A 27,930-nucleotide genomic window follows, 5' to 3' on the forward strand; every position below is an offset into this window, starting at 1 on the left:
GACAATTCTGACATCCGAGTTAGACTTGACATGTCTCTCGAAGATAGAATAAAAAGGGAGAGTGCAGTAGCTGAACTTGAAACCCGTCGGCAAAACGGCGAGGAAAATCTCCGGCTAGTGGGTTTACGGATAGTCAGGTCTTGGAAGCGAATGCTACCAAGGCCTGTGTGGATAGGCTGTTCTAATTAGGAGTTTTATATTCCAACGCTCGAAAGTTCTACGAACTAGAAGCACTAATGGACAGGTTAAACCCACTCATAGTAGCAGTGACAGAAACTTGGTTAGTCTATGACTTGGACATTACTCTAGAATTATCCGGGTACCATTATATCAGGAGTGATAGACATAGATGTAGAAAAGGAGGCGGCGTCCTGTTATATATAACCAATAGCATAAACATCCGCTCCTCTACTAGCGAATCCCACGATAGCGGCACTTGTGAAGCCATTAGCTGTAAGTTGGCTATAGGGTGTAGTACATTTATGCTAGGTGTCATCTATGGCAGCCGAATCTGCCTAGCTGATGACTTTATTTTACAGCACATTCACCTTTGGAATGAAAATACCAGATGCTTGATAATAGGAGACTTTAACGAACCTGATATTAGTTGGACTGATATGACCATAGAAGGATCTATAAACTCTATTGATAGTAGGTTCCTGATAGCAATAATGGAGCATGCACTAGTGCAGCATGTATCCCAACTCACACGTTTTGGTGTTAACCAGGGTTCTTCTCTTCTGGACTTGGTAATCACTCATGAAACTGAGGATATTGTCGACTTATGTATTCTCCCACTGTTAGTGAACAGCGATCACGCTGTTTTGTCATTCGCGTTTAGAACTAGGGACATGTTATACGATCAGGTTACACCTCGCCCAAATGTATGGAAAGCTAACATACCAGCCATTCAGGAATGCGCTGCTAAGACAGATTGTTTAGTAGATGCTAGCATATTAGTTGAAGAAGCATGATCTGTATTTAAAGGTAAATTTAGACTAGTTACGTCCCAGTTCATACCATACCTGGTACCGCGAAGACCGAATAACCATCCACCATGGATAACTAAAACGGTCAGGAAAATCCTTAGAAAAAGGAAGAATCACCGGAATATGTTCATCTCTACTGGCTTAGAACAATTCAGATCCAGTTATTGTAAGATAAGGAATGCCTGTAGAGCGTTACTAAGCAAGACTAGACTATCATACGAAAAACAATTGGTTAGGGATTCTAGATATGGTGCGGAACGGTTATTCTCGTATATAAAAAGGCGAACTAAGAGAAGCGATGGAATTCCATCACTTTTGATACGAGATAATCCGTTAATCTTAGCAGAGAATGATGCCGAAAAAGCTGAAGCTTTATCGGAATATACTGGTAAAGTTTTTTCTATCGGTAATGAGGAACGACCAACGATTCATCGCGACCGTGACGGCTCGCCGATGGATTCTGTAGTCATTGAGAAAGATACTGTTTTAAGGCTACTTCAGCAACTCAAACCTGATAAGTCCAGTGGTCCTGATGATATTCATCCTACGATTATGAAGGCCATATCAGATGAAATTGCTGAACCATTAGCGATACTATTCGACATATCTCTGAGACAGTCCAGACTTCCTACAGACTGGAAAGACGCCATAATAAGTCCGGTGTATAAGGCTGGGAGTAGGGATTTAGTTAGTAACTATAGACCCGTTAGCTTAACTAGTGTAGTTGTAAAACTGACGGAGAAAATCATTCGGATAGCTGTTATAAACTATGTTGAAGGGCACAACATGGTTTTCGGAAAGGACTATCTTGCTTGACAAATCTTTTCATTGCAAGTGAAGATTGGGCTGCTGCAAAAGATCGGAATGTTCCTTTGGATGTGATTTCCATACATCTAAGTAAGGCCTTCGATAAGGTTTCCAACTCTTGTCCTAAATTCAAACTAGAACGTTTTGGAATCCATCATACAGTCGTCGATTGGATAAACAACTTTCTCCATGACAGGAGAAAACGGGTAAGGGTTAATGGGGTTCTCTCCTCGTGGGCACCTGTAAAAAGTGGGGTTACCCAAGGTACAATCCTAGGTCCTCTTCTCTTTTTACTTTATGTAAATGAATTGCCGACTGTAGCAAAATCATCCGTTCTACTCTTCGCTGATGACATAAAGATTTGGAGACTCGTACATAGTATGTCGGATAGAATAGTATTACAGGACGATCTTAGCTCATTGGTGGCATGGTTAGACAGGTGATCATTAGAAGTAAATCCTAATAAGAGTGTAGTGATGCAGTTAAATAACTCTGATGAGTCGTATGACTATACAATACGTGGATTCGTGCTACCCAAAGCAAGAAACTATAAAGATTTAGGAGTCATATTAAGCAATGATCTCAAAACGACTAGTCACTGTAAGGCTGCTGCTGCAAAAAGCTATAAGGTATTATGGTCAATTCGTAGGTCTTTCCAGTATTTAGATGACGAAATGTTCAGATTACTATACCCGATTTATGTGCGACCACATTTAGAATACGGGATTCAAGCAGCGTGTCATTGTTTCAAGTATGAAGCAGATATGCTAGAAAGAGTCCAACGACGAGCTACTAAGATGGTACAAGGTCTATCTGGCCTATCTTATGAAGACAGACTGAGACACCTTAACTTATTTCCGTTATCTTACCGTAGAATACGGGGTGATCTAATATTGGCCTATCGTATACTGAACGATGACCTTGGTATTAACATGTCTTATCTTTTGCTTCCGTCCAGAACCGATCATTTGAGAGGACATTCAAAGAAAGTTCAAAAACCGAGATCAAATCGTTTACGTCTGGAGTTCCGTTTCTCGCACCGAGTATTGAATTACTGGAATTCTCTAACGGAATACGTAATATCAGCTCCGTCTGTTAATATATTCAAAACGAGGTTGGACCTCCACAGTATTACAAACTGCAAGGATTAATATAGGTCGATAGACCTCCTATCATTGTTACTGAAGACTGAAATGATTATTAGATGGGATAGTGAATTTCCATCTGACAAGTAATTTGTTCTAGGCTTGTGGACTCATTTTGAGTTAACTAGTAAGTTCTCTGTCTTAGAAGAGAAGAAAAATGAGGTTATGTCGGATACATTGTTATCTCTAAGTAATTTAGAAGTCATGATCAACTTACTCCTGGTTCTCCTATATGATACGGGTTTTTGAGAGCTATGGCCACTTTGCTGAGCATTCAAATGCTTTGTTGAGGAGATTTTTCATATTATAAATCCCACCTATGTAAGACCACACCAAGAGTACTTTGTCTGAGCAGCCGGTTTGTATCTTACTAAGGATGCTATCATCCACGAGCGTGTTCAGCTAGCAGGAACAAGGTTAGTAAAGTGATTTTCCCAACTCACTTACGATTAGCACTCAAAACGCCAGAACATTTTCTCTCCAGCGTGTCGCAGAAGGCGGGTTGACCTTACACCGGCATTCCGTATCTTTAATAATAATTCGGGTAACATTAATTTTTGTTTTTCACTCCTTCCAGAACTAATCATCTCCGAGGCCATAGCAAGAAAGTACAGAAACCTTGATCTCATAAACTCAATGTACAGTTCCATCATTCTCATTAAGTGAGTATTGACTGGAACGCCTTACCCGAACAAGTGGTATCAATCTCATCAGAGGACATTGTCAGGGAGAATATTGACCTCCACTGGAATACGAGTCACAAGGATGAATTCAGGTTCATCGAGGTACTATCCTTATTATTGAAGTCTGAAACAAAATAGAACTAGTTTAGCCAGTTTATTGCGATGTTAGAGCTATGCGAATCGAGATATCATCTTATTCGTAGTTCCTTTAACATTTTTAATAGACTGTTATCATTATTTAGGCGGTGGATAGCTTAATGCAATACGCGAATTAAGTAACGTTGAACGCTATGAAAAATTAGGAATGTTTAAGTTTGTCTAAAAGCCTCACATAGAACTTTATCAAAAGCTCTGCTGCACTCAGTGAAGGCTCCATATGCAGGTAGCTTCTGATCTAAAGAGATAATCACATTTTACAGTCCATAAAATACTTATCATATGCGAATAAACTTTTCGAAACACGTGGTGCTTGCAGAATTAACCCAACATTTGTCCATATGTTTAACTCACGCCTTCCAAATATTTTTAAAAAGATTTATCACCTATTTGATAAAGCTGGCGAGTCGAAGCTTAGGACATCTCTTCGGCGTGTACATTGTTTAAATAATTTGGGACTACCTGAGTGTTACCACAATAATCTTCCACTAATGATCTAGTACAGTCATCTCACAATAATTCTGGAATGAAGTCCTCTTTTCTTTTCCCTTTAGTTTTTGCACAGATATAAGCGTGTAAGACATTCTATACTCCTTAACCGTTTTGTCTACATACAATCTTCTAGGCTTTCAGAGGGTCAGGACACAAGTAACTCGGTTTTTCCGTTATTTAGATTTTGTATCATCAACGTTATTGAGCGAAATATATTGTAACTCATTTAAACTGAAGCTGATGAAAAATGAAGCCATGGATAATGGTCTGTGAACGCCAATTTCGAATAAATATCGCTGTAATGTGGCGCATAAAACAAGCTAGCCAGATATTGACGAAGTTATTTCGGACGTTCTGACTTACTACGATCTAGACCAATCGCTTGGCCAAGTATCTTCTGTTAAGGGGTGACCATTTAGCTTATTATCATCAGCATCAATACCAAAATCTCTAGAAGCTACACAGTTTTGGAACTTTCTTACGACTCCGGATCATTCACATGTAGCACTCTAAACAGGTTCCGAAAATGTCTCGTTTTTCCTTCTTTGAGTTTAAATACTTACTTGTTATCACAGCACTGATTATATTCTAAAGTTGATTAATATATTTTGATCATATTCTTTATACAGATTTAAATTATTCCGGTTTCTATTCGCGAAATTTCCATTTAACATGTACCGTTGAGCTTATAATATAGCCTTTTTTTCTGTCAGGGCCATTTATGGATGGCTTGAATACGATCGTTTGTATAAAATCAACTTGGCTGACAGAGCCGCGCATATTGTTATTTATAACATGTCACGAGAATAAATTGGTTGACTGATTCACAATACATGGAATTTTAAGTAAACATATTTGGCCGAACGATACGGTAAACACCTAGCTACATATATCTTAAGTGAAAAATAAACTTTAAAAAATCGTGGAATAATAACTGTATATCAGAAAGCGGTAATTTTGTCCTCTGAAGGTCGCTTCAATCATACTTCGCTCATCTCATTTGGTTTTAGTACTGTTTTCTAAACCCGCTGCTGAAAAACATATAGTAAGTGTCAATAAACTACTTTTTTTGAACTGAAACTGTGTACCTATGATCTGTGGCCATTATCCCGCACTTCAGTCGCTCGATTGTAACATCTGCATAGAAAAAATATTGTATGTTGTTTTAATGGCGAGACCATAATTTATGGACAAACCAACCAGATATAGGACAACGAGTCACAAATTCGGATGTGAAATTCATCCATACATTCGGCTAAATAGAGTTTTGGCATTATAGCTGATGTCAGTTCGTGATGAAAACCCTATATCTAATTTTTAACCCCAACCATCAACTGTAAATGAGAATTCTAGCTGCTTTTTAACCCTCATTTAGTCCTAGATAGTAGTTTTTCACTCTCAAGTTCACTTTAGCGTCGCTCAAAGGTCATCCATAAATAATAGTCTCACCGTTTTAACTAGTGGCAATCAGACGCTATGAACCTACCACCTGTTGCAACTCATTGTCTGCGAATTTTACTGACTACTAACGTTTGTCACTGTTCAAACACAATTTGGAGACTATGTGTAGTATTTATCATTCTGGCTGAATTTAAGCGTAATATTGTAAGTCAAGTCTTAAATCTAAACTGTAATGCTTTAATTTCACATATCTCGTCTTTTTCCTCGTTAATCGAGTGGCAAAGAAAATGTATTTTTCATGATCAGTAAAAAGCTATTTATGTTCTTACTGTGATCCATATTGACCCTGTTAGTAATGGTAGAATCAAATCAAAATGATGACTCTTGAATTCTCTTAAAATAATTTTCTGTAAGTGCGTGATGTGTTTAACGTATCACTTTGAGACGAATACTGCTCGTAGTATGTAGCGCACCCGATCGTTGTTGCTACCTTGACGTGGTAGTCGGGCTCGCCTATCGTGATGAATTAATCGAGCTATACTGGCTGGAACAATCTTTCCTCATGGTCCAACCATGTCAGACGGTTCGGTTGAAAAGCGTTAAGACTAAAAGCAGCAAACCCGACGTCTGAAAGCAAAGTCGTACTGCTGACTACAGAGGTGTGACTGCAGTAAGATGTTTTCTTCAGACAACCAGCATAACGGCTATTCTGCCTTCCCACAAGGAGGGGTGGGGTTAGAAAAGGTCGACCCTAAAAATGCACACCTCTACTTATCCAACTGATATCCATCTCTGGCGGTAAGTTCTCTACAATTACGTAGTTAACATAAAAGTTACCTTAAAAGGTCGTGGGTGACCGATCTAAAGCAGTTGTCCCTTGAGCATTGCGGCCACGCTCTCAGGTCACTAAGACCACCTTTAATCCAATTTCCTTTCCAGGTACCTCCAGAACAACCCTTTCACGGTGTGGGCAACCGGGAAGTGATAACCGCCCCCATACCTCTAACAGCACTCAAGACCACTGTATTCATAATCAACCTCCGTCTTCACTTCCTATTTTTCCTTTTGCATCGACTTTCAACACTAAAATTCTTCTTTTGACTTCCTCCTCAAGTGTCACCATAGCCAACGATTCCAGTGCACAAAACGCTGTTCCAGGTCTACTGAAACCTTGCTCTAAACTACACATTGTAACCTTCAACGTACCCACCCTACGTCAAATCGGCAAGCAGGCCTCCTTGACTAAAACCCTAGAATCTCGTAACATTAATGTATGCTATGTCTTCAAAACACACATACAGGATCCTAGTGTGCTCAGTCACTTAGCCTCACCTCGCCAAAATGGAGGGCCCCCGTTTATCTGGAGACCCGGTGACTTTCTCTCAGACTGTCAGGTGTAGACGTGGCACTGAGTACGAGGACAGAACAAGCACTATTAGAATGCATCCCCATTAACAGTCGTCTATGCGCTTTTCAGCTAAACGGCTCCGTAAGAACTCGGAAGGATAGGGACACACGTCGTTGCCTTTTCATTGCTTCTGCCTACTCTCCAACTGAATGCAGCCCAGATAAAGTAAGAGATGACTTTTACAGAAAGCTTTCTGAAATTTTTCAAAACGCTTAACTCTCATACATATTACTCGTAGCAGATGACTTTAATGACCAGGTAGGTGGCTTAAACCAAACAGAAAGATATTCAGGTGAGTATTTTAGTATTCTGGCTTAGTGAACAGACAGTGGTGAACATCTGCTGCAACTGTGCTCGGACGATCGTTTATTTCTGACAAACACTGATTCTGAGCATAAGGAGAGACATCGTCTAACATGGCGACCCCCTACACCAAACCAACGATGGTCACAAATAGACCATATTGCCATCAGTCATCGTGGGAGAGGGTCGATAGAGGATTGTCGCTCATTCTGGAATACCTGCTTCGACTCCGACCATGTTCTAATGCGGGCACGCATCTACTTGCGCCTCTTTGGACGCAAAAATGTCCCACTGAAAAGACTCATTAGAATTGGTCACAATCACTTATCGTCCCAATATATAAGAAAGGGTCAAAATCATCCTGTGACAACCATAGAGGGATTAGTTTAACTAATGTAGTATCTAAAATACTAACCTTGATATTTATCGGACTCCTAACTAAGACTCGTGAACTGCAAACACGAGAGAATCAAGCCGGCTTCAGACCTGGTCGTGGCTGCATCGACCACATATTCACCATTCGTCAGGTTCCAGAACACAGGCATACTTATCGGCGTCCGACAATGGTAGTCTTTCTTGACTTAGAAGCAGCATTTGACTCTGTAGACCGCGAGATTCTGTGGCAGTGTTTGTCAATGAAAGGCGTACCTCAAAAGTACATAAACATTGTGAAGGCTCTTTACTCGAACACTACTAGTGGAGTGAGAGCTTATGGCGAACTGTCATCCGATTTTACAATTTCAAGTGGTGTCCATCAAGGCTGTCCACTTTCTCCTTTTTTTTAACTCCATCATAGACCTACTGATGGAAATAACTTTCTCGTCGACTGAATTTTCGGGCATCGATCTCCTACTAGGAGGTACAGTTATTGACTTAGAATACGCAGATGACACTGTCCTCTTTGTTGAAGACGCTAAAAAATACAGTGTTTTGGTAGCACTAAGCAACAATGTCAGAATGTTTGGAATGCACTTCTCTCCCCTCTAAATGCAAGTTGTTGTTTCAGGCCTGGTCTGCGTCAACCCTTGAACTACAGATAGCGAGTGAAGTAATCGAACGCTTGGACAGCTTCATTTAGGTGGTGGTTGGAGGTAGTCAACAGGAAACCCTGGACCCGGGTTTCGTGCTACTTGGCACTCGTCAGCAAGGTGTACCTGTAATCTTGAGGGAACTGGTGCTCCCTGGCGGATTCGATCTCGTGTCACCCAGCTTCACAGTCAGAGACGTTACCACTGAGCTATCCGAGCCGTGACTAACCTCCTGTAGGACTGAGATGTAATCACAATTGATTGATTACTGGGTGGTGATCAATCTCATGCTTGTCTAGTCCTTATTAGTGCAGATCGAATGCTATCGATCATGTTGCAATGTGGCCACCAGTCTAGGTGACTCGACACTGCGGGCACTATGTATTGAGATTAGATGGTGGTTGGAGGTAGTCAACAGGAAACCCTGGACCCGGGTTTCGTGCTACATAGTGCCCGCAGTGTCGAGTCACCTAGACTGGTGGCCACATTGCAACATGATCGATAGCATTCGATCTGCACTAATAAGGACTAGACAGGCATGAGATTGATCACCACCCAGTGATCAATCAATTGTGACAGCTTTTTTTATCTTGGAAGTCTGATCAGCCCTAATGGGTTGGTGTCTGACGAAATCTCAGCACGGATTCAGAAAGCCTGTTTGCCTTTTGTCAACTTACATCACTTGTGGCGAAGACGAGTTATCCGTTTATCAATTAAGGGACGAGTACGTTGGGCAGTAGTTCGTTTTGTCCTACTTTACGGCTGTGAAACGTGGTCATTATGAGTAGAAGATACTCGTAAGCTACTGGTATTTGATCATAGATATCTCAGAAATATTACTCGAATCATGTGGGATCACCGGGTAAGTAATAGTGAGGTTAGACGCATGGTATTAGGGAATGATGGTTAATCAGTTGATGAGGTTGTGAATCTTCATCAACTGAGATGGTTGGTTGAGTTGACTGAACACTGATTACCACGTCTCGCAACTCTGACTAGTGTTGGAGACGGCTGGAACTAGGTTAGGGGCGGCTAAACCAAATCTTGACATCAGTGCTTGAAGTCACTAACTTCTAGACTGAACCATGTTGGTGGGTGCAGACTACTTGGTAGGGGTCTGCGTGACTATCGTAACCAATGGTTGGAGACTCTGTGTAACATGGCTCAGAATCCATCACGATGGCGTAGGTGTATACACTATTTATCTTCTCTTAAACCGTGAGATTAGAATCCCCTCATACCTTTCTTTTTACGGACTAATTCTTTCTTCCTGTACTATATCTGTATACACAATTTTTCTTTTATATATTACTATCATTGAAGTAACTACTTCTATAAATTTGGTGTTCATCTTGTTGTGTTAATGAGGTATGGCAACTTGGACCTATGCATGTATGTGCCTGGTCCTACGTTGTAGCTGATCGGCTGACGGGTATGTTCCAAGGGTTAATCACAAGTTAAGGAAATCCGTTTACCTAGTTTGTAGGAAAGGAGAGTATCATTTATGTCAAAAACCATTTTATAGTATTCATTATAACCAAATCTCCTTAGTCCGTGTTAAGCTAACTTACATAGATTTAACTATTCGAGCCGCGTTGTTTGTGGTAAGCCTCGAGGTTTTAGAACCGCATTGCCTTTCGTCTCATGTTACTGTTCCGAAATGTTCAAATCATCTTTTATAAGGACTGAGAGCCTGAAAGCGTTTTTTTAAAAAGTTGAACCATTAGGTTGTGTGGCCTGTGAACATGTTTTTTTTCAAATAATTGTTGAGATAAAAAAGTTTGATTTACCAAACAATCAGTTCGAGTATAGGGCACGACTCCTTAATTTTTAGGTCACATTTTATGCAACCGATTATTATATGTAGACAAGAAAATCTAAGGTGTAGTGTTTAGCAGTGGATCGTTAGGTTTTGTCTTAATCCTACTCTTCCCATCGTCCTACGCATTTTATCTCGCATGTGATCAAGAACGATTACCATATCCTTTATGAACAGTAGAGGTCTTGAAGACTAAAGCACTTGGTAACTCTAGCTTATAGTGAACTACCTTTTCAAACCTGTTGCTGTTCCAAGTGTTTTTCGAGGTTAAAAAAATGTTTATAGTGCTTTTTCAACGTGCTTTATAGATATTTATGACTGTCCTGTATTTAAAATTGAAGTTTAATGTAATTGTTGTGAATCCAATCATATTGGTATCTTATTTTTGAAATGGTGTTTTGCTTGAGGTGTTTGAGCAGCAGTTTTAACATGTCGGGCAGCAATTGTGGTCGGATTTTTTAAGAAAGTGAAGATCACACACTACTAATTGTGTATGTAACTTTGTCAATTGATTGAATGCACTCTACCAATGGCTTTATTGTAGTAGTTTTCTTAGTTACTTTTACTTCCTTTATGTGTTTTTAAATTTAGACCAACTGATTTTCAAAGATCCATCTCGTTTAGTTTAGCTGTTTTAATTCATGGCTTCATTTGCGGTCCATTATTTCGTCATTGGATTGATTTTAGCCATTGTGGGCACATTTTCTATAAGGTGAGGGCTTCTGCCTAGGTAATTAAATTTCTGGCTCTGTTTTAAATCGTGGTTAGTTTACATTTGTATGATCTTTAATAATAAGTAATTCGCGAGATAGCATTTTCACGTTTTAGTGTTAAATTTATTATTTAGGTTTTAATTTTTTCTCAGATTTCGGTGACAATACCTATAGGGAAGAAATTCTTTAATTCTCCAAAATAACTAACTGTCTCACACACTAGTTTCCTCTAAGTAGTTGTATACTAAATATTTATTATTTATTTAAACACAAATATTGGTACAAGGAGTCAGCAAATAGATATGCGCCACATAGATCATTCGATTTGTGTGAGGGCTTGAATACTGCCCGGGTGCTCAAACCGAAGCAGGTGGTTTTCCTAGGGGGCCACATCCGGAGCCTTCGACCTAAAGTACTGATCCACAGTGCACTGGATCAACATAAGAAGATGCAGTCCCATGGAAGCCGGTGACCAACAATTGGTCCATACGCCATTTGTTTCCTTAAGATCCTGGAGCTTATGTGCACCACTGGTTTGGAATCAGGGTTTTCTAACTCCCCTGGGTGGATTCACCGTATCCACCAACTCAGTTAAAGCGCCGGACATTCGCTTTTTATCCTCTCAATTTCGTAAAAAAACACCGCCTCGAAAAGTCAGTGAGTAGGACTTCCCTGGTAGTGGCACGTAGCCATGTGAGATCACTTTGATAGAGTGTGATGACTCTTCCCACTCTCGGCCGTACCAGGGCATTTTGAGGCTGTATACTAAATAGCATTATTAATGACCGAAATTCATTCTTTTACACTTCACCGTGAAGTACAGATAATGTTACAACACCAATTTTGCAATAGAGTCAATAATTTATGAAAACATCACATTTTCCCACAAAACAACAATTTGTCGAAAAGTGAGGATATAATTTAATCTTAACTAAGGGCATTAATTAGCAATCTAAAAGTCAAAGGTGTGCCAACAAACCAGTCGGTATGATTATGAAACCATTGAGTAACTTAGAATATTTCCATTTCTCATAGTTTCCAATGTTTTAATTTTCTGTTCGCTAAAATGGACTCGGGTGATGTATATTATTTCATATAATAGGCTATCAATTACGTATGTCATGTGGACGTTATTGATACTATATGTTATCGAAATAATTGAAATGAGACCTCTTATATAATATATATTAGTGTTAAAAATCATTTAACTCTTATCTGATATGACAATCTATTAACACAATAAATTCCATCGGTTTTGTTGAATATTGTTATTTATTCGAATTTCTTTTTTCTTCTAGCTACCTAATTTCGACATCAGAACAGCATGCGTCTATTATCTTCCCATATATAAGGTGAGCAATTTGTGGGGTATTAGATATTTACATTTATATCTCATACATAGACTATGCTGCTTTTTACTTCCTATTTTTTGGTGCATTTTCCAGTCCCATATTTCACCAATTTCTCTTCAGTTCGTTCCGTTTCTGTTGACTTGGCAGATATTTTGGTTTCTTTTGGCCCAGTTGCTTGTCGTTATTAGTCAGTACCTTTGGTAGTTCAAATCACATTTAGGTTTGGTTAACGTCTGGGTAACTAATTACCACATTCTGAAATGTACGCAAAATGAGTTGAATTTTTCACACAATATATTTTGAAGCAGCAAGAAATACAGAGGGAATGGTGATCATATGCACGGTAAAATGTCCAGTTTATCATGGGAAACCTCTTTCTAGGATATGAATAACTTTGTATTCCATGGGACATCTTTACCTGTTCATTGGTAATAATTTGCGTTGGTCTGAACGTGTCATCCATTTCCATTAATCCATATATTTTATACTAATATCTAACTCTTAGAAAGCGATCATTAATTTCTACTGCTCTCCCTTTGTTTAACGGGATTTAGTAATAAAGTTCTACTATCTAATTATGTTTTTAACTTTTGTCAACGAATGGTTTGGATATATTTTTCACAATTACCAAACTTAACTTTCTTGAACTATAATATTGTTTGCAGACAGATAGGATTTTGAATGTAAGACATAATGCCATTCTTCAAAGTACTAGTTGGTTTTGCAAATGTGTGAGGAGCTACAAGCCTTAACGTTTAAGTCTTCACAATATTAAAAACCAGTGGTCGGCGACTTGATAAATCATGCTAAATGTAATCAATGTAAAAATGAAGATCCTTTTACTGACCGCTTAATTTATTAAAGCACGGACTGTTATGTCGGAAAAGGACCTAGATTGCTTGCCTAAGTTGTATTACGTCCACTGTGATACGGATGTATTCACGAGAAAAGCAGTTACATGATCTCTCTTCCTAATCACTCATTAATTCACCGATATTGTCAGTTGGATCGGTGACCCATCTAAGTACTATTTGAAACAATAACCGAGGAGCAACAACCAAAGCCTTAACGTTCATTGGTCCTTGAGCTCCTAAACATTCGGCTAATAACAAGAGGAAGTTCGAAAACAGACCCTTTCTCTATTGTATTCAATTCAATTACAACTCAAAATCTTTACAGTAATGTACCTGAAATGTCTGACCGCAGAGAAACACAATTAAAAAATTAGAATAACTTCGTCATAAATGATGCAAAACCAAAGTAATTAAAAAAAATAAGTAATGATAAATCTGGAATAATAAGACATGACAAAGATTTATGGATCGAATGGAGGCTTACAAATAAGAGAAGATAAAAATACAACATTGTAATCGTCTACTAATTATGAAGTAAAATTATAAATGATCCTTAATATATTAATCCCAAAGGTTAAATTTCCGCACCATTCGCCTCGTTATATCATTTCCGCGTGACAAATAGGATAATACAGATGAAAACGGAAGATAATTGAACAAACGGCGTAGTCTATTTATAGTTATAATTACTATATATGCTTTTAGTTCATAGCTATCTGATTTTGAACCTTGATGTCGTATTCGATTTCTTTACAGTTCTCGTTATTGTTAAAATATAAGGAATTCAAAAAATCCACTAATTTGGCGAAATTGATGCTTTAGCTATCAGAAATTTCTTCATTTTTACTTGTTAGAAGATTACAGAAGGTATTTTTCGATCTAATTCATATTTTAAAAAGTTTTTCAATAATTATAAGTGTGTAGTCCATATATTTACTATCCAATTGAGTTAACACTGTGTTCTTAAGAAGCTCCAATTATTCAATTTAAAATCTTTTATTATTAGACTGCACGTTTCTTTCATGTTGTTCAGTGCTGACTGGATGATTAGTATTTTTTTAAACCTGTACTTATTTCTTTCAGCGTTTACACTTTTAAATTTTTTACTGATTATTGATACTATGCTGTCTACCTTTTTTTGCTGCTCTTAAACTAACTTACGAGATTTTGTGGTCTCAGCTTTGTTCCCGTGTATGGTCTTAACTGATCACTGTTAAAAATAATCAAACCTCAACGAAAACGTTTTCCAGTAACCCTTAATTTTAAGTGGTTCTTCTGCTGATGAAAACATTATTTCCTAATTGATAAGTTTTCTAACTGAAAGCTTGAATCGGTTTCCTAAGTTCTTTTAATAACCCCAGTACAAATCTACACGCCAAATCCGAACACATTGGAAAAGAGCTAAGAGTGATGATAAGAATTTATTTCACTCCAAAAATAGTTCGAAATGATCTATTTCTTATTAGGTTAACGGTCAGATATATGTAAATTGAATTTGGTTGTATTTAGCAATCATAATCCAATAACTTACTATCCAAGCACATATTTACAATATAACGTAACTAAGAACCTATAATCCTTAAGATGTGATGAATACATGTCGCATATGATTGGAAAGAAAATCAATTTCATATATCATTCTCATTTCAATTGATTAAACTATTACTCGCTATATCATTAATTAAAACTATGTTAAAGGAAGTCATTTCGGAATCAACACTCCTCGTTTAACACTGCTTATGAATTATTTACTCGTTTATTTGTAATATTTAGAAATTTGTTGTTTACAAAGCATTCACTTTATAATAATTTCAAATTAAATATTATTTCACTACATTTTATTATGTAATTATTATTAGTAATTAAATTCCTCGTGAAGCAGGTTGCAGTACTCACGAAATAAAATATTTTAAGTAGTAGAAAGAAATTGAGTAATTTCATATGTATTCGGTTTTAAATTAACTCTGAAATTTTCACATATGGTTGCTTTCAAAGTTATCAAAGTATATAGTACAAAGGTCAGTTTTGGGTGTCATGTAACCGGAAGTTTATAGATGTAATTAAGTTTTAGACATAGTTATTTAACCTTTAAAAACGTGAATATAACTACGCCACTACAATTGCAGAAGTTTTTGGTGATTAGTGAAAACCTCTTCTTACATAAGTTGTTCTATCGCAGCAATTTTTTATTGTCTGTAGGATTGAAAAAACAATTATAACTTATATATGTTTGTTATTTTGCTTGACTACAGATTTCTAAAACAAATACTTTATATTGAAGTTAGATTAATATGTTCGCATAATATTCTGATCCATTTATCTATTCACGTTTCATAGCGACTGATCATTTCAATCAAAAGAAATTTATGTAACGTCAAAATGTAACCCTGATAACTTCTTTATTATTTACAGACTAGTATTTGATATTTGTTTATAATTATAGATAAATGAGTACTATGTATTACTGTACATTTCATAAATGGTAGCTTTCTAATCTGTAATCCGTTAGTGTGATTCATTTGTTTACCTATATTTCGTGAATCGTTTTCATACTTTCATTTGAATTTTTGTGTTTTTTATGTAAAGCGATTCTCTTAGACTTTTTAAATTAGCCGTTATGTTTTTAAATTTTGTTTTGTAACTCAGTGATACTGGTGCTCTACCGCCTGAAAGCTGCGTATTTGGTCAACTGCTCAATATATGTTCGTTTCTTTGTAAGTTGTTATTATATCTTTCGTTCAAAACGACAGGTTTACTGAAAATGTATATTATTTAATGGTGGCGTTTTCTTTGGTTGTTTTTTTTTAAGTTTGAGATTTCACTGCAATTATTGATCAAGATTTTATTTCTTTTGAAGTATTTGGACGAAGTCGATTCCAAAACCTGTCGTTAAGTAATTTACAGATTATAAAGCTTTTTTCAGAAAACTTGTTTTATAATGAACACTAAGGGAAGTTTTAATTAATGTTCTCATCAGGATAAAATAATTGTTGTCTTTCATTTTTTTAGACGTTTGTTAATTATTTGTCTGTTAGTCAATTGAATCACATTGGACTGAATACACTAGCTAAGCTTGTTTGTTCACATTACCTAATCCAATTCGCTGTTTTGTGACATCGAGACATTTTGTGCTTGCACAATGTACTTCATTCGATTTTCTGTCTGAACTTTTTAATTGAACTACTTTACATCAAAATAACTCTATCATAGAAATATAGTGTGTTGTTGAAAAGTAACTACCTTTCACAAAATCCGAAGAAATTGTTATGTTCGAACAAAGAATGAATGACTGGTTACTTCTAGGAATTATTTATAGACTATTATTATATAAATATCCATATTTATATTTTTTCACAAGCTTTCATTTGACCTATTGGTTATTGTTATACGATTTACTATTCTTAAGTTATTACCAATTTGTTAATTACAGCCTCTCACACACAGTCACTTTTGGCTTAATCTTGTGTTATAGTTATTGAATATCTTCTGCGGATAGTGATGTTGCTCTCTTGGAGCTTCATTTTTATAAATTTCGAGACTCGAATTTAATTCCGAAAAATCACACTTCTAGTAGGTCAGTACCATATAAATATTATGTGTTTACCTAGACAACTCTCATTTTAATATGCATTAGTGGCAAATGTCGTTTATCGTTTTGCTTAATCTCTCAATCGCTGGTAATGAGAATAGTAGGTGAATAGAAATATATCAGTTCTGAGTTGAAAACTACTGTGAATCATGTATTCATTTCACCAGTTGAGATCATGAGTCAACCAACTAGTCGGCTAAGCGCCTGGCGCGAGACTGATAGGTCCTGGGTTTGAATCCCGCGAGGCGGGGTCGTGGATGCGCACTGCTGAGGAGTCTCACAATAGAACGAAACGGCCGTCCAGTGCTTCCAGGTTTTCCATGGTGGTCTAGCTTCAATTGAATCATGATCTCAACTGTTGAAATTACTACAATCTCCACAAAACCCCTTCTAATACTAATCATGTAGTTGTCCAGCGCGTGAAAGTAACTCCTACATCATAAACTAATAAGTCTCACGAAGTTCATAAAACAATGTGATTTTTCTAAACTCAGTTCTTTTTTCTATGACTCCGTAAGTGTGTTTTTTACTTTTTGTTATAAAGTCGTTGGTTTGAGCTTGTAGATTTCCTGTTGCTTTATCACTGACTGAAATTCAAATTTGTTTCACTATCTGGTTCTTCATTCATACTAATGTAATTAATTGCCTATCGTGAATTCATTTATATTCACTAAGCTTCTCTGATAGTTGTTTACTGCATCGTAGGTATTAATCATTCACAAATACTACTTCAAAATTAGCTGAATTTTAACTCGTAATGGTTCTTCAGTAAAACTATCGGTAATAATTAATTACTTGAATAAATTCATAATGTGGAGTATGTCTCATTTAACTGTCACTAGTATGTTATTTAATCTGATTTTCTAAATGAATCAACATAATACTGACTGCATATCACAGTTGCTTCTTGTCTTCATATCATTTATCTTTCGGTGAAAGATATCTTGCATAGGATTACACAGCTTATTCTGCTTAGCATACGTTCTAAAATCTTTTTAATACTCGAGATTACATTTCTTTTGTTTGTCGGTTTTCAAATATTGTGCTATTTACTTAAAGTAATAAAGTACTATCACTTTATATTTCTTAATTTTCTTAAACTTCAGTGAGTTTTCCTTCCCAAATTATGCTACCTAACACCTTTTAATCACTTTTGCCTGTTTTTTAGCGTAGTTCCAAACTTCATATATGTAACGTGGCATTTTTCTTGTAGTCACTGTAATATATCTGTTTCTCTTATTACTTATTTTTGAAACAATGAACCCCCACAATTCTCACGATGAGGAGTAAGAACACCAAGACTCATAAAAGTGAAGATTTATTAACCTCGAAGCACGACGAAAAATTTAGTCGAAAATACACTTGTTTATGTATTGATTTGTACATACATTTGATAATTAATAAGGAAGAAGTTACGTTTATGAAATGATAGCAAGATTACACTCTGTATGTCATGCTGGACATAGTTCATATTAATTTAATGCAAAGAATATCATAAAATTCACGTGGTTTTGTTTGCTTGAATCTTCTCATTGATGTTTAGGACTGCAATTGATCAGCCTCGTATTGGCATATATGCATCCTGTGCGAATTGCCTCGATATTGCCTTAATTCACAAGCATTATAAGCAAAGATGTATGGCGACTGTTATAGATAGTTAAATCCTCAAAAACAGTTCATAAGGCTTTTTGAAATTTTAAGTGACAATATAATCCCAAATACTCCAAGTTTTATATCGTATATTTTACTTATGCTAAGAGCTTTCTTTTTAGTGGCTTCTTCTCATGGACTGTTTTACCACCATATTTCAAAGGATGTGGAAAATTACGTGGTATAGCTGTTAAGTTAATTAATGTTCTTAGGTGGATCCAACAGGTATTACAATCACGAGTCAACCTTTTACCTGTAGATTCGTCTTAGATTAGGTGAAGGATCCTTCACCTTCTATTGTCTATCAATATAGTTTTCCTCAGCCGTCATGTTTATTGTGGATAGCTGTCTAGCGATTGCAAGTAGATTTAACTTCGAAATAATACTCAAGAAAACTTACTGGTTTGTCGTGTAAGTGTACAGTTGTTAAAGTGAGCCTTTTCAGTCTTAATAAACAGAGTCCACATAAAATGATTACTATCCTTCCACATTAATTTATTTGTACTTTATTGTCATTTAGGCTGCTTGTATTTGTTTATTTTCTTTACCACAGCTTTCGTATGTATTTATTGTTGGTATCTACATGAGCGCAATGTAATATACGCCCTTGAAGGACCTAACTCTCATATTGTTTTTGCACGTATTACTTGCATCGTTGGCTGTCTAAGCGCACTGGGGATGTCAATTGTGGCTAATTTCCAGGTATTTAATTTTTGTTGGTGTTTTTGTTCAGTATATCAGATTGTGGAATGCATAAAGGCTACAAAAGTTAGATGTGACTGTTTTAAATAACCTGAACAAAGCATGGTGGGACCGTGGGAAATAGGATTTTATCAAATTATGTTTCTTCAATCAAAATGGATACCGTCATTGCAAAGCATTGGGTCGTAAAGACGGATATTCACTGACGCACCAGTTTTATGTTTGAGTTTACTTGATATCCATCGAATAAAAGAATCGGGAAAGGGAAAGTACATCGCCCCTAATAACCAACCACTAACCTGCACGCCCACAGGTAAACTTAGAGGCTCTTGTAACCCATATATCACAAAATGTTGTATTTTACTGAGAAAAATTTCGGCGAAACTGCCTAAAAAGAAGTTTGTAAGCGTTTCTAGAGTTAACTTGGGATTGTTAGGTAAATTTAAATCTAGTTAGTCGTTCCAATAATCGCTCACTAGAAAATACTTTCTCATTGCCGCTAATCGAAACTCTCTAAGTCCCGACTGGTTTGATAGTATACTTTTAGCCGACAAGCCTCTTGGTTCCACATTCAATAAAGTCCAATCCATTATATCTGCAGCACACTCAGATGAACTACTACTGATTTTTCCGAACTAGATATGGTTCATTACCAAATAAATAAATTATTATTATCATTACAGCCTAACGCGTCCCCTCTGTTTCGATCCAAAAGCACCGTTTTATGTGCGTTTTTAATGAAAGTCATTGAGGGACTTACATAGTGATAATATCATGGCTTCACCACTTCTATCCCTTACTCAGCCTGGGCTGCGCTTAGTGTCATTATAAGATCCTACATCATAACGGTGACGAAGGGATAAAAAGCCGACAAGTTATCGATTATATTAGATAAGAGGAAACCATTATGCATTCAGTCAACGTAATCACGAACAGAACTCAACCAAGTGCTTCATAATGAGTCGAAATCTGGATACTATCCACTAATTATTAGTGCAAGACCAAATGTAGTTCAGAGTGAACGCATCATTGCCGAAGTTACCACTTCATGCAACAACATACGTGTTGCAAGTACTGTGGTCAGGAGTTTTCTAGAAATTCTTTCGTCAGCACTCCAATTAAAGTTCCAGGCTAACTTAACGTGCTAGTTCAATAAACAGACTAAGAGTGAGTAGGAAACCGTATTGGTTAAGCTAACCAATATATATATATATATACATTTATATTGATATTTATCCCTCAGAAAGTTAAACCAGATTTTCAACTATTAGCACATATTTACATCTTTCGGACAATTAGATTTGATCCTGACCAATAGTGTACACTCACTAGCATCTTTCATTGGTCACTTGGCCTTTGTCTGATGTATCTGCTTGGCCCAGCGTATCGATTTCTTTCATCTTAAAAATAGGAAATTCGTTCACCAAATCTTATTCCAACCTCCAATGATGAACTATTGATATCAAGAAATATCTCTTTGTTTCTAAATACTATATAGAGTGATAATTTGTGATGCACGTATAATCTAGTACAGCCAACTGGGCACCAAAATTAAAATACCCCACGCAAAACTTTAAGATAACACTGTGAAGAAAGACAGAATGGGACTATATTTAAAGGGTAAAACAAAAATAAAATGAGCAAACAAGGGTATTATACAGTAGGAGTACATTTAATTTAATTACAAAACTGGCAAAGACTTCTAGTTAAAGAGGTCCATTCCTTTTTATGAAAAATGTGAAATAAAACTTCAACAGGATTTTCATAGATTTCTATTCTGATACATGTCCGATAACGTCGTAGGCCACTAATTTGCACCATCTCTTGGACCCCAATCAGATGATTATGATGGACCGGCCGATGCCTCTCCTGTACAGCTTTTTTATATAACGTCATTACATATATATATGTGTCAAGTCATAAAGTGACCGCCTCTCCTATTTTTAGAACCAGCTCCAGAGACCGAAAATGATGCTCCATGTGGAAGCCTAACATATCACCACAATAAACAGGTATATGCACAGATATCTCCCAGTCCTCCAGAAGTGCTTCGAATTCGGCCTCGAAGTACATAACATACATACGGATATCGATTACCTTTTGATGAGGTTCAATCTGTAGAGGTGTATCATCGCATAGTAAGGCATCATCATCTGTCTACTCGAAGTCAGAAGTTTTATCTCTAAGTTTGGATCCATGATACCACCACTTTCTCCGTTTAGTAGTACTGCCAAAATGTCATGAGTAGGAACGCTGCAGAGGAGTGGTTGAATTTGACAATCCTCCCCACCCTATTGCTTGAGTGGAACGATTGAGAGAGATGGTTGTATACCCTCACATTGCCTAAGTTGTTTGTATGAAGAGCCTTCGAAATGTGGATAAACTTCCCTTGCACACCCTTCCTCCACAGGTAACATTATTTTTCAGTCCTGTCCAACGAATTGAATGTTTTCAAAGTGATTTCATACCTTGCAAAATCTGTATGGGCAAGAATCTACGGTTATCGTTGAACTCATGACATGCATGAGTAGACTAGCTTGCTTCCATAAGTTTTAATGAACTTTCAAAACGTCAGTGTTGTTGAAGTTTTTGAGCTGTTAAAAAATAATGATGAGAGGTCTTATGTATCTTCATTTATTAAATATCAAGATCCTTTTACTTTTTATCTCATTTTAAATTATTACTGTTGTCCTCTTCCTGTCCTGATATTAGTTATCGTTGATTCAACGGTAGACGCATATTAATTCTGTCTAAAAATAATAATACTATCAAAAATTCCGACTATAGAGATATATTATTCAAATTGTCTGTAAATAAGAAATATTGCAATCAACTAATTTGTTGTATTAAAGTTGGTCGCAGTAGTTATGACTTGATTGTTTTACAATACTATTATTAAAAGCATCATTATTGATACAAGTTATACGTGTCAATATATGTGTTTCAAGTTATTAAATGTATATTTTGCCTGAATTTATTGGTTTTCATTGACCGTTAACTGCACATACATATATCCTATGAATGAAGTGATTTTGTACCTGACACTGGATCTCTTTATTTTTAGTATTGTTATATGATGTAATGTTTTTTAAAAATTCAGAAGTAGATTGCATGTTTCAGTTTCATCATGTGTAGATTTTGATGGATTGTTGACATTTTGAACTCAACTAATATACAATGAATTAATTTTAAATGTATTTAGAAGATCATTCATGATTGTAAAATTTGTGTCGTTATTATTCGTCTTAATCTAGATAATATGTCACTCTAAGAGTTGTCTAAAATAATTAATAACTCTAGAGTATCGAATATCATTTATGCCAGTGAATTTTGGTTTGGATGTAACTCCAACCGAAATCTCTGAATAAGATATCTGAAGAAATGGAAGTATTTAAAATGAGCTCGTTAACTAGTTAGCTTAATCCAATCCAGGAAATTCTTTCCCAACCAATGATTATTGAGGAATTTCAAGTAATTAATGAATGGACGACGATTTACTAAGGGTACTCTCAACATTTCCGTGCCATTACATAGTATTCTGTCCTTTAAATCCCCTTAATTTAGACGATCATATGATATTACCAACTTCGTGTGAAATAATCGCTTATGCGTCAGAATCTTAAATAAATTAGTGACCGATTGTCAGATTCAATGGTTTATATGGTAAACAACTGCCACTCTAGTTGGCATGATTTGGATATTACTTTAAATGCTTCATCTACTTATAAGTAGTTTAGTGTAGGTTAGACGATTTTTTTTTCTCCATATAACATGTAGTTAATTATCTTTTCGTTTTGTTTTAGGAAGCATCTTTAATAGTTGTTCATTTAATCGGTGCAGTGATGACTTTCGGACTGGGCATCGTATTTTCAGCGTTAGTCACCTATTCTACACGTAGACATTTGGAATACAATTTCAGGATATATGTATTCCGTCTGTTTTTAACTATTTGTGGTTTTCTCGCGAATCTGGGAGGTGCGTATGATTTTAAAGTTTTACTATTAGATCGATCTTTATTTTCATTTATACTATTTCATTGCCTCAGCTAAGTTGCACACAATGAATGGGGGTACATGCGTATACACACGTCCAACATAAACATTGATAGGTTTTACTTATAACTTTGCTTTACACTTATTTTTTCATTTAGCTTAGAATTATTTTAAAAAATTCTGTTGACTATCGATAGCTGTGATTGATTTCTCCAGTTTCCCTCAGACGATAAATTTAGTAAAGTTTTTTATCATCTGATGAGTATACATCTAACTTGTTTCAAAAATCCACTCGGAATCAACTCAATTTTTTTCTTGCATTTCCGAGTATAAACCATTATCAGTTTGCTTGTATAAATATTTGTGACACAGTCTGACAAAATGAAAGTGTATAATTCTTAGGACAAGAGTTCTCAGTATTTGACAGTTCTGATAGAGTCACTTATTTTATTTATTCGTACAGTATCAAAGAAGTGTTACTGTTTGCATTGTATAGATTATTCATTACAACTGTTAACTCAAAAAAAAAAGAAATTCCTAGGATCGACTTTCAGTCACCTTGTCTTTTTTTGTAACGAGCCATATTAAATTATGTGTTATTGTTTTTTCATTAATTCTAGTGTTCATTTTTGGGCACTTAGCTGGGGGAATCCATGGTCCATTCCCTAGAAAATGGGATCCATCTGAAGTGGTAGGTTTATTTCGTTGCTAAAACACTTTAAATCCATCATATATATATATATATATATATATATATATATATATATATATATATATAATTTACCTTATTATTATTAGTATCATTTTGGGAGTTTTTTCTGTATGAATAATGATATTAAGCTGCTGTTATTAAGTTATTGTCGTATAATTGTTGATCAACTTATCAGTTTTTAACTAATTTGTTTTATTTCACTCAACAATAATGTTTATTTGTTGGGATCTCCTTCATTGTAACACTATTGAATCAAATCATTCTTGCCTACTTTACGTGTATTTAGATCTCCCTCTTTATTTTCCTACTATGTGTATTTTGATTTATGACTGCAAATAGTTTCTTCAGCTATTATGAATGGTTTCATAATGTTATTGTTTATTCAGTTGATCAGATGTAATAATTGTTTACACTTATTGTACACGAAATTACACATTATTCTGTTTATTATCCAATTATTTCCTTTTCTTACAGGTATATTATAGATGTAATTATTATCAAGTTTTATTTGATTTCTTTTTTCATAACTTCTGATCATCTGATGAAAAAATAGCACTTAAGTAATTGACTGTAATCAATGGTAAATAAAAAAAACTAATTGTTGTTATACAATACAGTAATTTATTCTGTATTGCTTAATTTATTGATCCTATATTCAGTTATACCGCACATCTTTATGATTACATTAATCTAGACAATTTATTCATGTCTATTACAACAGAATTTGTCGACTGTATAACTGAGATCCAAATTACTAAATTATTAAATTACACTGATGTATCTGAAATGATATTTAGTTTGACAGTCGTGATTCTATTTAAACAAAGTATATCTTTGTATAGATTATTGTGTTTTTGAAGTACCCTTACCTACTGTTTTCCGCCTAGTTTTATCGTACTGATCAAAGATGTCTTCGTTGTAAATTTCATTAATACATATCAAATAAGCATGCCCACAGCCTAAAAATGGCATCTTTATATTGTTTGTTAACATTTAATTAAGGTATGATTATGTAAGTTTAAGCGACCTGCTTCAATATCTCGGCCACCTGTTCGTGCCACTTAATATTTCAACAAGCATCTGTTTCCTTGTTTGTCTTAACTGGTCATCATATCAATTAATTGTATAACCTATTCAGGTGCGTTTGTGAAAAGTTTACGACCTTTCGCTGTACAAGTTAGAAAAACGTATAATCGGAGACATCGTGATGACTGGCCATATGCATTGAAAAGAATAAATATTATTTAGATGTCGACTTCTGAAATGCTAGTATCTAACTGGGGATCGTTCAATATTTATTGTCAATATCGATCAAGAAATAAAAAACAGAAACTCACTTAAATACTTCGCGTTGAAAATTCTATATAGTACCAAAAATATAATAGAATAAAACTAATAATAGATAAATTACAAGATTGCCTATAAGTGGCATTTAGCGGAACTTCGCTTGGGAGTTGCTACACAGCTGAAGAGATTTAGGGAGTCAATAAGCATGGCTTACGCACAGTACTTTGCAGATCATAAAAGATAAAGAAGACAGTCTATGATCAACTTGGATCGCAGAATACACAACAAGATGCAAATACATAACTGAAGACTAAGTATACATATTGCATAAACATTCTTTAATTTAAGGAATATGGATCCTATCCTGCTATCCTTTTCTGAACAACCGTGTTATGATATAAACGGGACTATATTAATACATTACTCTACGTTATATAGCTTTTGCAGTAATTTTAATGTTTCACTTTTTAGAACAATATTGTTTCCGTTTAGATCCTCATCAGGCTTTACTCTTATATACAGTAATATTTATATGCATATACGAAATTATTAAACCAATCAAGGTAGTTTATGAGTCAATGATAACAATGAGAAAGATTACATAATACGTGAAAAGTCAGTATCTGGGATAGTTCAATAACGTAGAAATGTACTTATATCTCATCAATACTATATTTTATTTTATTTTATGTAGGGTTTCAAATATCATGCATTGAGTAGCTTTTGCGAATGGTTAATGTCCTTCACATTCTCACTGTTTTTCGCTTCTATGATATTTGAACTGAGGAACTATGAGTTGGAGTCGGTTAAAGTAAGCTTTTACTATTGTCGTTATTATCTATAATCGTAACATTTACTTTATGGGGCAATGTCTAATAAGAACAAATATGCAGAACTATCATCACGACACCCACTATCAAATTTTGCAAGGTTGGTCTTACGACTAACGTATTCTCCTGATATAGTGCTCAATTACATTTTCAATAAATGTAAATGATACAGGTGTGATTTCGCAATGATTAGAAAATTGTATTTCTGACGTTTCGTGAATTAATCCTAGTCACTTCTTCAAAGTCGACAAATAAAATTCATTTTGTTCTAAAATAGTGTAGTGGTCATTTGATAAACTGAAAGTCCACCATGGTTGTTCAGTATACCTAGAAAACCTAGGTATTCTTAACAATACTGAGACTTATAAGTAATAAAAATTTAAAGTTCTGGAGAAATAAAAACTGAACCTGTTCATCATATCCTAGGAATGGCCACTATTATTATTATCATCATTATTGAGTTTTCAGTCCATTTGCTTTCATTTAAGCAACCCCAACTAATTGAATAAGAAAAATAAGTCATTTATCTTAGTTAAGATTTAGTGGCCCCTATATCTGACTCCGATTTGATCGTATGGATGGTTGTTATCGAAATATACATGCCGCCAATTCTCGTTTATTATTATCGAATTAATTCGCGTTAGTGAATAACGGGATTAAAATAAGTAAAACACGAGAATAGATTTCGAATACGTATATTGCATACAATCGTTGGTCCAGACAGACGATCAGAGAAACGAAATGACGCGCAGTGGATAAGGTGAGTGAACCGATATTTATAGTCAACACACATGCGATCATAAAAGTCAGGATAAACAAGCGAATTACTGACAGGGAGAAGAAACAGACTGATCTGTCCAGAGGCCAAAATAACCTATGTGGGTTTAACATACTACAAAGATTCTACAGCATTTAACACCCATTGTTTATAATACTTTTGATTTACAATGCCTAGACCAGTGTGCTGGTTATACAATTACTATCATTATAGTTAGATGTAAACATAGACCCAGTATTATTAATTTACACTTTTTTGCCAGTAATTTGTTTATAATTCATTATTACGATCATTCTATCCAATGCTTACACTACATCAGTTAACTGGCAAAATATGTTTGGATTATGATTTTAAGTTATTGATTTTGATACAAACTTATTAATATTGTGGATGATGATTCCTAACTGTCTAATTAATTTCCTTTTTTTTATATTAGATAAGGCGTATAGTTATTGCGCATGAAAACAATGAACAAACACCTCTCCTCGCTTAAGCCATCACTTTCTGTTCTTATGTAACTATAACTCAGTGAATAAGAACAAAGTGCTTTAATCCATTTCATTAGGATTACAATTTTTATTTAACTTAATACACGATGTAATCTATTTCTTAATGTTGATTTTGTAATTTTTTCTACTTTCATCGAAAGAACGAATTTAATTCGGAAAAATATTAAGCCTTCTGTGTTTTGTTAGGCAAAAAAGAAAATAAAACAACCACTGACACGTCAGAATCTAATTGCACTTTGGAAATTCCTCTTCCGATTTAGCGATAACTTGACTTCTAGGTCAATTACATGTTTTAGTAATCAGTCTTGAAGCTCACAGTTTGTATAGACCAGTAATACTACCCAGCAATCCGAACCGAAATTTTTGACCTTTCTGTGAACCTGAGACCAAATGGCTAAAAGATTTGTTGTGACATTTACTTATTAAATCACACTCGTGATTTGATTTTCAAGTTTCGTGAATTCATCTCCCATACATCAATAAACCTACAATACAGTGTTTTTTACATTTTGAGTAATGAGAAATCCAAACACAAAACGTTTGGATTAAAGCCGTGTATTTGAACATGTACATAATTACTACATCATGATTAACATGTGTAACAGTGATATCAGGTAGAACATTGAAATACACTATCCTACATGAGTATTTATTTGGTAATTATTAGACGTTAACTTTGTAATAGCAGTAGACCGAAATACATGAAGATTTTTTTTTAATATCTTCAAATT

At 35.3% G+C, this 27,930-nt stretch overlaps 1 protein-coding gene across 1 annotated transcript; it reads left to right on the plus strand.

Moving 5' to 3' along the window:
- Nucleotides 1–5,059: 5,059 nt before the first annotated feature.
- DRAM2_2 (DNA damage-regulated autophagy modulator protein 2) lies at nucleotides 5,060–27,360 on the plus strand. Its single transcript, XM_051217554.1, has 9 exons — nucleotides 5,060–5,317; nucleotides 10,823–10,943; nucleotides 12,243–12,296; nucleotides 15,797–15,864; nucleotides 18,943–19,091; nucleotides 22,895–23,066; nucleotides 23,704–23,774; nucleotides 25,777–25,893; nucleotides 27,127–27,360. Exons 2-9 carry the CDS (start codon nucleotides 10,873–10,875, stop codon nucleotides 27,181–27,183), a joined length of 759 nt encoding a protein of 252 aa, XP_051073942.1. The 5' UTR covers nucleotides 5,060–5,317; nucleotides 10,823–10,872; the 3' UTR covers nucleotides 27,184–27,360.
- The last annotated feature ends 570 nt before the right edge of the window (nucleotides 27,361–27,930 follow it).

The sequence above is a fragment of the Schistosoma haematobium genome, chromosome 1 (genome assembly GCF_000699445.3).
Source record: "Schistosoma haematobium chromosome 1, whole genome shotgun sequence".
Taxonomy (NCBI): Eukaryota; Metazoa; Platyhelminthes; class Trematoda; order Strigeidida; family Schistosomatidae; genus Schistosoma; species Schistosoma haematobium.